General features: G+C 30.8%; 1 protein-coding gene across 1 annotated transcript in view; it reads left to right on the forward strand.

Annotated features, from left to right (window-relative positions):
• Nucleotides 1–11,885, forward strand: part of LOC123261107 (putative protein kinase C delta type homolog) — a 193,445-nt gene extending 181,560 nt beyond the window's left edge. The window contains exon 4 of the mRNA XM_044722600.1: nucleotides 11,609–11,885. Within this exon, the coding sequence (XP_044578535.1) occupies nucleotides 11,609–11,815 (207 nt within the window). The 3' untranslated portion in view covers nucleotides 11,816–11,885. The remainder of the gene's footprint in view (nucleotides 1–11,608) is intronic.
• Nucleotides 11,886–14,101: the final 2,216 nt, after the last annotated feature.

Raw genomic sequence — 14,101 nt, forward strand, 5'->3', positions numbered from 1 at the left:
AAAAATTTAAAGTATATTTAATTCTCTAAAAAGTTAGCCTAGATTAATTTTTTACATTATAACTTGCTTAATAAGTCAACAAATATTATTGTTATTTATTTCGTTTTTGGTCTATTGAGGTTATTTAACCAATCCTCAAGACAACCTTGATTAAGTAAACATATTGAAAATGATTTGACGCATTCCACTCCCACAAGATATATTATTAAAAATAAAAAAATTGAATGATTAACAAGTATTCGATATAATCAAACATCAAATTCTTTCTAGTACTTTATAATCCTTTTCTGTTTCAAACGATCTTCTATTTTTCGAACTGAAAAACATGCTAAATTCTATACTGAGTTAGAAAAGCGTTTTAATGTTTCAATAATAAAATTTTTGAAGGCTTTTATTCATAATCTACAGCAGAAAGTTTCAGGGATAGTCTGCAGGATCAACTGAATTTTCGGATAAATTGTTAAGGATTAAATACACAGTATAAAAAACAAATTCGAGAAGCAACTAGTTTCAACAGAATTTATAAGAATAAGGAAAGGTATTTTTGAAAAATTGAGCCCTTATTGAAGTAATTTACTACAAGTAAATAATTGTTATTTATTAAACTATATTTAGATTCACACTAATAAATCGGATAATGCCGGCATAAATTACAAGTTTTCTATATAAAAACCAGATTTATTATATTTCCAGACATTTAAACGTATTTGGTTTGTAACTTAGTAATGTAGTAACTCTTAGTAACGTTAGGAAATTTTTTCCTATGCTCTTCAACAGCTTGCAATAAATATTGCCTTTGTTCTTCACTCCTGGTCAAACAGTTGTTGTACTCCTGAATTAATGCTATGCCTCGTTCAGCGAGATCATTAATCACTTGTACGTCAGACAGCACTGATTTACAGTGTAAATAATTTTGATCAGATGCTCAGAGATCTAGATCCTTGTCCATGAATTGATGCGGTAATTCAAACTGTTGAAATAAAAGCAATGATTGCTTGCTAGCAAAATCACAGAGATTTTTCGATAATAACAAGCTTATATCTTTGGCAATAAACTTTTTCGAGTTTGCAGCATTACGGTTTCGCACTTTCATTGCAGCTACGGTTTGCCTTTTAATTTGTAAGGGTACACTGTCATCAAATAACGCTAAACCGACTAACTCTTCGGATAAGTACCATAAATGTCTCAATAATTTCGAGCTTGCTGCGTCAGCAATTTTTTGATGAACAGAACGGTATTGATATAAATTTTTAACCATATTCAAATCTTGATTAGGTGACTTTATCGCAGAAGGTGCTTGAAACCATGAAATGACATAAAATTCAACGAGGAATAAGCAGACATATCTTAGTCCATTTACCTCAGTGGAATTCATTTGAAACTGTTTTCGAAACATAAACAGTTTCAAAGCCTACAGAGCTTTTGACATCCATCTGGCATGGTGGTTGGGTCCTGGAGCTTTAAAGCTTATTCCATTTTTTGGAGAACCGCCTAAAAATATCAACACCAATTCTAAAAACTCTTTATAATCGTCTCGGTCATACTTTTCCTGAAATATAAAATTTGTAATTGAATTTTGAGGATCTGAATCAAGATTTGTAACTAATCAATAAATTAACCGCAATTATCATTCAGAATTTGAAGAAAACACTATGATCCGGTTGTAATGAGTACTATGCGAATAATGCTACTAAGTCAGAAAATTAGGAGAGTAAATAAATTCAAATTTTTTATAGTGAGTTCTGAAAGGATGTAACTTTATTAAAAGCTGCTATTTCGAGATGAAATAAAGCATTTTAACTCTTCAATTCTGTACTAATAAAAATAAGGCACAGAATTTTTTCACAGGTTTTTCTTTCAGCCCGATCAGAACATCAGAACATCAGAACATAATATTAATCAAAATAATTTTTAAAATTTGTTGATTTAAATCTATTTCTGAAAGAGGTTCATTTAACCAAAAAATGTAGACGAGAATTTTGACAATGAAAAGAAAAATTTGATAAGATAATAATAGTGGTCGATAAACAATTACGATTGTTATAGAATATTTTGTAGTTGGTATATGATCGTCGGTGTTTTTGTCTTTGAGTTCATTATTGCGAAACCATAAAGTACTCTCAAAAATAACCAAAACGATGACCTTCTTAAAACTAATGTACAAATGTCAATAATTAGAAAAAATTATTATAATTTAAATACCTGTAGCCGATCAAAGATTGTCTTGTCAAAATGACATCGTTTGGTGGAATGATCCACATATTTTTTCGGGAACAGGTGAATGTTGTTTACTAATTCATTTACCTGTATTTGTCGCACATGTGTCAAAGCACATAGCTTTAATCCGATCTGAAATATTCCACTTATTTATGGTTGCCTTGATGGCGATTGCTTGGTTTAAACCAGTCCCACGGTCAAGTTTTGGTACTCCCAATAACTGCTGAGTATTGACACCCGATTAGATTATTGGCAGTCTTTCGACTTTATCCCGGCCAGTCATCCCAGATAGCAAAATGACGTATTAAGTTATTCCGAATGAGCTCAGATTTCTGATTTGGACGTCAGAGTCTACGTCTAAAAGACGTCTTTAAGACCTTCTGAAGAGGTCGAATGCGCCGCTTATTGTAGACTTTAAGAACTCATCAAAACGAGCTCTTAAAGAGCTCTTTTTTCTGAACTCGCACAAATGAATGATTTTTTATCTCTATACGCTATTATAATGATAACAATAATAAGAACACAACAAAAATAATATTAATAATAATAATAATAATAATAAAAGTAAATTATGAAAAATAATTCAGAGTTCCATGAAGCACCGATGCTGATTTCGAATGTTTATTATTTTAGTTAGACCTAATATTGTCGGTTTAAAGAGAGAAAGTGAAAATCGCAATTGCCGTAACTAAGATTCGAACCCGAGTCGCGCGCGTGCTAGATCGATACCTAACCCTCTACGCTGTTCAAACGATATGTCGTTACATATCTCATTATTCTTATAAGCTAAGTTTATATAGTGATGAAATGTTGCGATCATTGTCTATATTATTTATTCTATTTGATACTCTGTATCGATAGAGAAAAAGTAACTTTTACGAATATTTATATACTAAAAAATATTCAAAAGTCTACCTGTAATATTTTTTTAAATAGTCTATATAAATTTTGTTTACTTTTCACAATATAAAATCTAATAGATAAATTAATGAATATTAAAAATTCAACAATAATTAATAAGTATATAGTTATAAGATATCGTTAAATTCGAATAAAATGTTTAAAATTGATACATGCAAACTACTCCTTAAATGTAGAAAGTTCACATAATTTTTTCAGATTAGAATCCAATTTTATTATTTTATCTAAATTAGTTTGATTACGAACCAGATTTTAACATTATTGCCTATTACTTCATAATATAATTTAAAATTTTTTAAAAATTTAATTAACCTGAATTAAGAGAAATGAGTTAACCTATGCCAAGTGTATATCTATATATTAATCTATTCAAATTGTTTTAAATCATTTAATTCAAATTATTTTTAATCATTTTCAATTTAATTTCTCAATCAGGAAAGTAATAAATGAAAAATGAATAAGATTTTGACAGCTTTATATTAAAAAGAAATTTGTGTTTTTGTTTATAATGTCTATAAGCTCATTATACGCAACTCAAAAAGAAGTCCAAAAAAGGGACTCAGTTAGATGTCAGAAAATTGACTCCAAACTTATGAGTTCATTAAGAGCTCTTAGTTCTGACCTCGTAAAAAAGAGCTCCTTAAGACGTCACATTAGGACTTCTATAAGAAGTTTTTTAAAAGACTTCATACTGAAATCTTTCTGACTTTGATGCTGACTGGGATATCAGGCAGCAACTTTCCATCCCAGTGGATGACAACGCATTGAGCAACTCGTAGATCAGTTTTCAAATCTTCAGCAATCTTTTTTCTTATCTCGATCCGATTTCGATGGATCGTACGGTGGTTTACAGAAACATCATTTGAATTGATTCCTAAAGCTGATGCAAATGCGCAAAAAAGATGCGTGGCTTGTCTACTACTCACATTCGCTCTATCCATTGCCGAAACCACTTCTGGTGTCATAAGTTTTAATTTTTTTAGTTTTGGTTCAACAGGTAGCTCATCGAAAAAATCAGAAGTAGTAGAATGACTTGATTGAATTGATATAGTAGAAGTGTTAGAATGTTGTGAAATAGGTAACAAAGAGACTATAAATAGAAATTATAGAAAAATAATCATTAAAAAAAAAAGAAGAAGAAAAAAATTGAATGTTATTAGCTCATAAAAAAGATCTTTTGAATTGCGAGAACTTCATAAACTTGAGCTCACACTCATTTGAAAATGTTAACAACTTTCTGGTCTACTGTAAATGATGATAGAATATTACTTTTATCTTAAATAGCCGAAAACTCACATATTTGGTTTCTAGTGAAATTGCTCGTATATTTTCAGTAATGTACAGTATTACATAAAGCATTAGTAAAGTGTGAGCGAATTGCCTATCAAGTAAGTGAAGAATATAAAAATCATGACGTTAGTTTAGACTATTCACAGTACATTTACTCAGTAAAAAATTTTTTGTCATTGCGTAAAGTATAAAAATTTTTGTGTAGAATATTACACTCTAGTGTGTAGAATTTCACATTCTCATGTGTTGATTTAACACACTAGAATGTTGAATTAACATTAGTTTGTGTAAAAACAGTCAGTAAAACAAATATTTGTGTTAAATTAGACGAAAATTTTTTTACTGTGTAAAAATCATTCACAGAATAATAAATTAAAAATTAATTGTAAAGTTATTGCTGTGAGAAGAATTCTTTAAAATGGATTATTAAAAATAAAAGCAACGAGTAACCATTCGATTTTACCTGCTTCATCAACTTCATTAGTATTTACATTTGTCCCAGCACCTTACATCCTAATAAAATTTGAATTGTCTTCCACACAAAAGGTTGATGTATTTTGTACATCGTCAATATTGGCTGAAATCTTTATCAACTGACTACGTTTGCAAATTTCCCGACTAGCAATCAAAATTTTCCTTTGTGGTGAGCTTAATGTTGTTAAAACATTCTGCGGTGCAATATCGAACAGTTTGTCGAGAGAATTGATAAAAGTTTTTTCAGCCAATTGTTGTGCGGGAGATTTTTGCGAGCTTTATGTACTTGAGTTTTTTGCCAGTTTTTATATAATTTTTCAATTTTTCCAAATGAACGATGTGAATTGTTTCCTGGTAATGTGAACTTATTCCACACTTTGATAACCTCACACAGAACAAATCTAGCACTTTCGCGAATGAATAGTTTATCTGTTCGATGTTTATAGAAAAAAAAAAACATAAAACATTACGATTAGTAGGTAATTTCAAATCACTTAAAGTTCTTGACTCGAACCTAACCTAGTTAATGTAATTTTTACTTGTTTTACAAGACATTGTTCATCTATAAACTGGTATAATTGTTGATACGATAATGATTCATTAAAAAACCAACCTAAATTAAGGACAAATCATAATGAAAGACAATAGAGTACTCTAATTGCCGATTTCAAGCGGATAATTGATCAATTACGCAAAAAGTCAATAAATACTCAGAGGGCGTTAGTTGAGAATTCTGTAGAAAATTTGAATTTGACTTTAAACCTCTTAAAGCCAGTAATGATAACTCTTTTCAACAGAAAGTGAAAAGTTCCATACAAAAGTTAATATTAATATGAACACATGAATATGAAATATAAAAAAATTTTTTATAATTTAATACGTCGTAAAGATTAGTAAAAATGTAATAAGTTTTACAATGTAAAGTTGTGAAAGGTTAGATATGGAAGGTTTTATCCTGGATTACTATGTGACTTAAGTAATTTGTTGAACAATTAAGTTTTTTTGCAGCAATGGTAATAAATAAATAAATAGATACGAAAAAAAAATAATAACTTAAAATACAATAGAGATGCACAATAAAAATAAAAATACTATCATGAAAATGTTGAGGTATTTAAAAAAAAAAACATAATTTTTCGGTAATACTCTCTTATGCGAAAAAAGAAATAAAAAGCATCAGAAAGGATTAGATTTTTTATTATATTAAATACTTGTTAATTATTCAATTTTCTTATTTTTAATAATTTATCTTGTGGGAGTGGAATGTGTCAAATCACTTTCAATATGTTTACTTAATCAGGGTTGTTTTGAGGATTGGTTAAATAATCTCAATAGATCAAAAACGGAATAAATAACAATAATATTTGTTCACTTATTAAGCAAGTTATAATGTAAAAAATTAATCTAGGCTAACTTTTTAGAGAATTGAATATATTTTAAATTTTTAATTGAAATTTGTCATTTATCGTCAATAATTTAGAAAATATAGTTGAAAAATTATGAAAATGTGACTTATCAGGCTTGTTACTCTGAGCTATTGCGGAGACAACGAATCTTTCTTATACAATTTTGTAGCAAATTTGATGTACTAAAAAATAAGAACCAAATTTTTTGTATTTTTATCGATGGTTCACTTGAACAAAGCTAAAAATTAGAAAAATAGGATTTTGTTGGTCTGTAACTTTGAAAATATTGATGATACAAAAAATTTATCGGAATGTTTTTTGTAGTGCGTCAAATAAACTACAAAATTGTCATTCGACTTTTTGTTCTATCTTGGATAGTTTAGCTAAAAGTTACGAAAAACACAAAATTTGGGGAAAATTGATACTGTAAAGCTTTATAAAAAGTCAGGCTTCGATGGTAGCAATATAACCCAATGAAATTTTTTGTTCAAAATTTAATCCCAAATGAGGTCTGATAGTTTATTTTATGAAAAAATAAAATCTTCAGACGTTGCGGCAGTAAAAATGAAAAAAAAATTTTTCCCGTGTTATTTGAATGGGAAAAACTTCAGAATCGAAGGAGGACCTCTTAAATTTAAAATTAAGAACTCTTCTTTGGACAGGCCTTTTGTTTCGACATCTTCTACGATATTTTAAGCGGAAAGTGAAAAAAAAAATATCCGATTTTTTTGGCACACCTTAATATATATATATATATATATATATATATATATATATATATATATATATATATATATATATATATATATATATATATATATCAAAAGATAGTTAATATTATAAGCCAGATTACCCGATCCAAATTGTTGGACAATGACTAATTTTTCAATATTATTTTTTCACCATAATACTTTATCGGTATGAGGTCTCATACCATCAGAGAAAATTTAGGTGTCGATAATAATTAAAATTTTTTTTGACAATTATTATTAGAGAAAGATGTAATTTTTTACTCAGTGTAACTTTTTTTAGTGACTGAAAAAATAATTCGGACAGCCGAAGATATAATAATATAATAAAATAATCTGGCTTATAATATTAACTATCTTTGATTTATTCAATTTAAATTACCGATCTTTATATATTAAATATACATTGAAAATTCCTGGCCAAATAAGAATTTTTTTTATTTTTCATGCGTTAAGAATGACTTTTCGATCATGTCCAAGAAATAAAAAAAATTTGAAATTAATTTATTATTCAATATTTCCACGTGATGCATTCAATTTTTAATTCTCAAAATTACAATACTATGTATCTGTATAACTTTACCTTATTTGAAAAACGAAAAAAAAAATTTCTTACGTTAAATGCCCATTTGGAGTCACTTTTAAAACACTTGAATTCACAGTGTACATTCTTACCTTCAACACTTTCTTGAAAATTTTGGCGATTACAGTGAAAAGCAAGGCAAAAAATTCCACCAAGACATAAGTGAAATGGAGAGTCGATATCATGGAAAGTGGAATATCAATATGATGGCAGATCATTACTGGACACTGATGAGAGATGTACCCGATAAAAACAGAAAGCAAAAAAGAAACCCTTTGCGTGAATCATTCGAAGACCAAAGGGTTTGACACAAGCGAAGAACTGCTTAAAATCTGAAAGATCGTTCCTTATCTTCGCATGGTTTTTAAAAATATTTTTTGATAGAAATAAACTTAATCAAGTTCAATCAATTTTCTGCAGGATGCTAAAAAAAAAAAGAAATACCAGAAAAAAACAGAAAAAGTAAGAAGAACTCTCTGTGTAACTCATTTGAAAATAAAAAAGTTCGATACAAACGAAGGACAGTCCGAAATTCAAAAACATGGTTCCGTTCTTTCTCCTTACATGATATTTTTTACAGATTTAAAAATTTTGTCAGTTTTTCAATTCTAAGATCATATTCCATCCATGAAAATACACCTAAGTCATAAACGATCGAGTTTAATAGATTTTTTTTCATATTTATAACTGCAATTTTCTCGATTTTTTTTTTTTTTTAACGTCAATGGGACAAGAAAACTCCAAATTCAAATTCAGTGAAACAAAGTACATAAATATCATATTCAATCTGAATCCAAAAAATTTTTTTAATCTTGATAATTTCGATTTTTCATGATTTCTTGAAATTTTTTTTTTGGGTTTTTTGCAATTTTTTCAAAGTTTGACGGCTCAAGGGGCTACTTAACGTTTAGATTCAGATTTCGTGAATTGAAATACATAAAAATCATACGTGATCTAGGTACAAAAAAATTTTTTCATTGATTTGACTGCAGTTTTTCGCAATTTTTTGCATTATTTTTGGGTTTTTTGCATTTTACTCAAAATTTTGAGGGTGTACGGGCAAAACTGACTTCAGACTTCGATTCAATACGTCAAAATACATAAAGATAGGTAGGTCCAGTCAAAAGTACAGACCACTTTTTTTTTGTGGGCCGGTGTAATCTGAACCAAGTTTTGATATATTTGTAATAACAATGGATAAAGTTCAAAGCCTTTGATTAACCAAATGATCCGTTAATCGGAAATTATAAAATTTATAAACAAAACAATATAGTTACTATATAAACTGAAAATTAAACTGTGGTTGTTAGTACAGTGTCAAAAAATAATACAAATGTATTTTTTCATCTATAATACTATATAGATCTTTATTATACTTTTCCAACTTTCCGCAACAGCAATTAAAAAGCCCTAAGAATTGAAAAGTGATTGTTTTCAGTCCGCTTTTCGTAAAGCGAGCTTTATGAGACCTTGACGTTTTTAGGTCGGACAGCCGACCAAAATTAATCAATCGCCGAATTTGATTTATAATAATTAATTAAATTTTTAACACAATAAAATCAAAAAAGAATTTCAAACCGCCGATTTTAATTAATAATCATTAATTATAGTAATAAAATGAATAATTAAATCGCCGAATTTAATTAATAATAATTAATTAAATGTTAAACAACCGAAACAACTAATCTAGCGTCGCAATTATTCAAGAATTTATAAATTCACCCGTCGCCGGTGAAATAATCACACAAAATAATAATAATCACTCAATGTTTCGTCACTGAGTCTCACACAGTTCCAAATTTCACGCTAAGTCCCAATCTCTCCGCTGAGAGTGGATAACGTACGCCCGACTGCCTGCCCTGGGCGCGGCAGGCGCTTCTCGGGTTCCCTCTCTGGAGGCGAACCTTTTACTCGGTGTCGGTAAATCGCAGGAACCCGAAGCTCGATCAATGGGTAATCGAACTCATCGATTACCCCGGGAGTACAAACGCAAAAAATCAAACAATAATAATCATAACAACTGAACAGCAGTAAACAACAAAATAAATGGCGGTACCTAAATCGTGGGATTATCTGTACTACGTAAACACAACTCAACCTTTGAAATTACTCTACCATTAATCACGCCAGGCATCAACGACAATTTTATTTAACAAAAAAAATAATTTATTTAGGCAACTCGATTAAATTTTAACTTAAATAAATCCCACGAGCTATTTTTAGAGAAACGTGGCCACTTACCCTGGTCGAAGACTTCCTCGGCTAATGTCCTGGGTGGTGTCACCACGGCGATCGTCCTCGGCTTCCAAGTTGACTCGCAACAAGAAACCGGTGACGGTCAGTCCGGCGCAGCTTCGTCCGTCAACGCATGATCTGCGTATGATTTATCCTCGGCGAGGATCCTCAAAAGAATACTCTGGTGTGTCGGGGCACGTCGGTTGACTCACACATTGTACTCGCACGTCGGTTGTATTTTTAACAGTTTGCAAATAATTGACAACAGTCAATTTATGGTCGAATTTCTATTCGCAAACACAACAACTAACAATACTCCAAATTTTGCACTACGTCGTGACAAATTTATGTAGTGATTAATGAACAGCAAGAATTATAACAAAAAATTCTCAAAGAATCAAAAGATACGTCCTTACACGGCAATCGAAAACGTGGAAGAAGGAAAAATCCTCATATGTCGCATTCCTCGCCTCTCTCCCCTCTCTGCTGGATCCATCGTTAGCGTTGAACTCCAGAGATGGCGCCGTATATCCAATTTTCCAATATCGACGTTTCGAATGATGTATTGGCTGGAGCATTGGCGCGCTCGACAGCCCGCTTTCCAACTTCGCGCCTGCGCCGCTTTCACTCCAAATTCCAAGCCATCCGTCGTCTTGTTCTCTCTGAATAGCCTCTCTCCGTCGATGAGTGTCTTGGAGATTATCCACGTCGATGATCCTCGTTGGTTTACTCTTCGCGGGTTCGTGGCCGACGTCGTTTGTACCATTACAATAATTAAGTACTTAAATCTAAATTAAAGCTAACTTAATTACTAAATTAAATTATTTAATATCGCAATAAATTTTGGTTTCGCACGCAATCGAGCTTCGTTCGAATTTTCTCACGCGAGGGCGACTCGGTCGCGGCGAATCCAACCAATGGACAGAAAGATATACCAAAAATCTCCATTCAAATTCATTTAAATTAAATTAATAAAATAAAAATATAAAGTAAAAATTATTAACAGGTGGTGCTAAAAGCGGCCTGTTACAAGGTCAAAGAAAATTATTTGGGCTTCCCAATACTTCAACTAACGGTGAAATACCGAATATTTACATATAAATTCTATAGTAAGTAAATTAAATGACTAGTTCACAAGAAATATCCACTAAATGTATTTAATGAAAGAACCGTGGCGTTAGAATTTCCAATTTTTGTCGTAGTTTTCTATTTTTTGTAGTTGTAGTAGAACTACATAACACTTTTAACTCAGTATAAAATTGGAAAACAATAACACCCAAAATATGGGTTTCGAAACATTTTTAATTGTAAAAAAATTTAAAATGTAAAAATCACAATTTTCTAAGAATCACCGACATAAGAATCGATTTGATTTAGTTAACTAGCAATTGCTTCCGCAAAATATTTGTAGTAAGGTCAGTAAACTAATATGTGTAATAAAAACTTCAGACATATTGTGAGAAAACTTAAATCTCTTATAATTTTCCTTAGCTTACCCATGTAACAAACCCACACTGAAAAAATATATATGCGCATATATGCTGACAAAAATACATATACGTCGCACATATAAAATATATACGCCACATACTTTTTTTTTGCCCCCGTATATGCGGCAAATATTTTTTTTCAGTACGGGAAGTAGAGTTAAAATCAACAGTTATTTTTGTTAATCGAATAATTTACTTTTTTAATAAAGATATAATCATCAGGTAATCTTTTATATGTTGTAGAGCATCCAATGGATCCGATTAGAAAAGAGACAACTTCAACCTCCGTTTAGACCTACACTGGATCACACGCTTGACACGAAATATTTTGATGAGGCTTTTACTACCGAGAAACTTCGATTAACACAAGCTATTGATCAAGATTTCACAATGATAAATCAAGGATACTTTAGAGGATTTTCTTACACCAATCCCAACGCAACGAATTAGATGCTTTGAAAAGTCTCGGATTATCAAAAATAAGATTGCTTAATTTTTAACAGTTAAAATACATTTAAAAGAAAAAAAATATCAGAATTGAGCGAAAAAATAAATATACACAATGATTAATGATAAAACTATCTACTTGTAAGATTATTAACTCAAAAGACCTGTGTCAATGAAATGCCTTCGTAATGTGAGCGCTTGCGGTTCAATTACTGTTTCTTGCAATAATTATTATTCGATCTCGATCTAACAAGATAAAAAAGCAATAATTCAAATTCTAATTTCTAAATATTTGAGAAAATTTTTCTATAAATTTTAACCTACAAAAATAAAACATTTGTAAATTTTCCACAAGACCCTTTACTTCCGTTTGCTATAAATTTTGGGTAAGCCAAAGAAAAATTTCTATATGTACTCATGTATAGCCAGTGGCGCAGTTTTTTTCACAGTGAAACTGTTTTTGTTAGGGTATGAATTTCTTGCTACTATCAGTCAAGACAGTAAGTTTACGGATCCGTATGCGTACGGATGCCCTGGCGGATTCGTGGTCACGGTAAAATGATCGTGAAACGACGGTGAATGTACCGTGAATTCACAGTGTCGACAAATGATCGTCGAATGACCGTCACTTGACTATCGAACGGCCGTCATTTGACAGTGAACGACGAGTATCATTGTGAAAGTTTTTCACTATTATGTAACAGGGCTATTTACCCTGTGACGGTAAAACCGCACACGCGTGATAATTATTCGACGCAGCACTGGCGCGTCTCGGTCTTCGGGACCCATTAGCATTAAGTGGGGGAAATTTTGGGTTTCTTGGTCAGTTGAGTAGCTGCGGTGAGTTAGAAGTAGTGCAGTGCTCAGTTCAACAACATCAGCAGCCAAAAAGTCCAAGAAGGAAACCAGTTTTGAACAAAGAGTTTCCTCAGCACAAATTTAACCAGGTATTGAGACTTTCACATTTTTGATGAGCCAAGGGGGTCGTATACCCGGCTCATCAATTTTACTACTTCTCATTATTAAATCAAATTTTTGATAATTTAATTGTTTATAATATTTTGCCTAATAATAATTAAATAATTAATTAATTGTAATTAAATCTTATTCGTTAGCATTGTGAGCATTCTTCTTGGGGATCTTATACCCGAGGAATGTTCTAGATCTCTTGGGTTTGGAAGTCGTGAATAATTAATTTATTAATTTGGCCAGTTCATAATTATTAACATCTTAAGATTGGTTTAAATAAATTTACTTCATTAATAAAACATTAATTTGAATTCTGAATATCGAGAATTATTCCAATCGGTGGCTCACGACCGATCAAGCGTCGGTCGCATACCCGACGATGTCGTCATATTTGCTACGCACTAACGAACATCGGCGTCCATTTTGAGCGCGCAAATTCCTGGCAATTATTTCACGCGATAATTTATTAGTAAGAACAATTGAATTATTATTATTTAATATGATTTGTTACCAGAAATTATTATTTATTTAATATAATTTATTGAGAATTGGCTACTGAACTTCGACGCAATTAAGATTGGATACCCGTGGATAATTTTTCGTGAATTTATTTTATATTGAGACAAATTGTTTTATTAATTATTTATAAATCGAAAAATTCCACGTGGTCATTTTATATATTGAACTATTGAAAATTAAAAGTATTATTTTATTGGAATTATTTATAAAAATATTTAACGGCGTGGATTAAGTCCCAGAAAATTAGAATTTTATAAAGAAATATTATTAAGAATTTATTCAAAATTTAAGAAATAAATTACGAGTTGAATTGAAATAAAATTTTACGTCGAATGTTCCTAAAAATTTATTTAATGTTGAGTATTAAACTCGTGGATAATTTGGAATAAATTCAAGCATCGGTTTTTAGTGTAGATTTTTTGAGACTTAAATTATTAGTTGTGAAAATGGTTTACGATTTAATTGCGAGCTAATGACTGAAAATTTTAATAAAAATTAATGTTGTAATTTTTGGAGTTTCATTTTATAAGTCAAAAATAAAAGTTAAGTAGAGCCAGTGTGTGTGTGTGAGCGGGTTATGTGTATGAAGATCGTGCGGGATATGTGTGTGTGAGTGTGTACATTCTCTACTTGTTGATGTTTTGCCGAGTAGAGTAGTTCAGACAGTCTAAGAGCGTGAGAGTCCGTTGGACAGCGCGACTTAGATAGAAACTGCGGTATAGACGCTCCATAAGAGGGTACCGTCAGGATTAAGAATTTTGATAGAGCGTGAGGGTCCGGTGGACAGCGTGACTTAGTTAG

The sequence above is a fragment of the Cotesia glomerata genome, linkage group LG3, assembly GCF_020080835.1.
Source record: "Cotesia glomerata isolate CgM1 linkage group LG3, MPM_Cglom_v2.3, whole genome shotgun sequence".
Lineage (NCBI taxonomy): Eukaryota > Metazoa > Arthropoda > Insecta > Hymenoptera > Braconidae > Cotesia > Cotesia glomerata.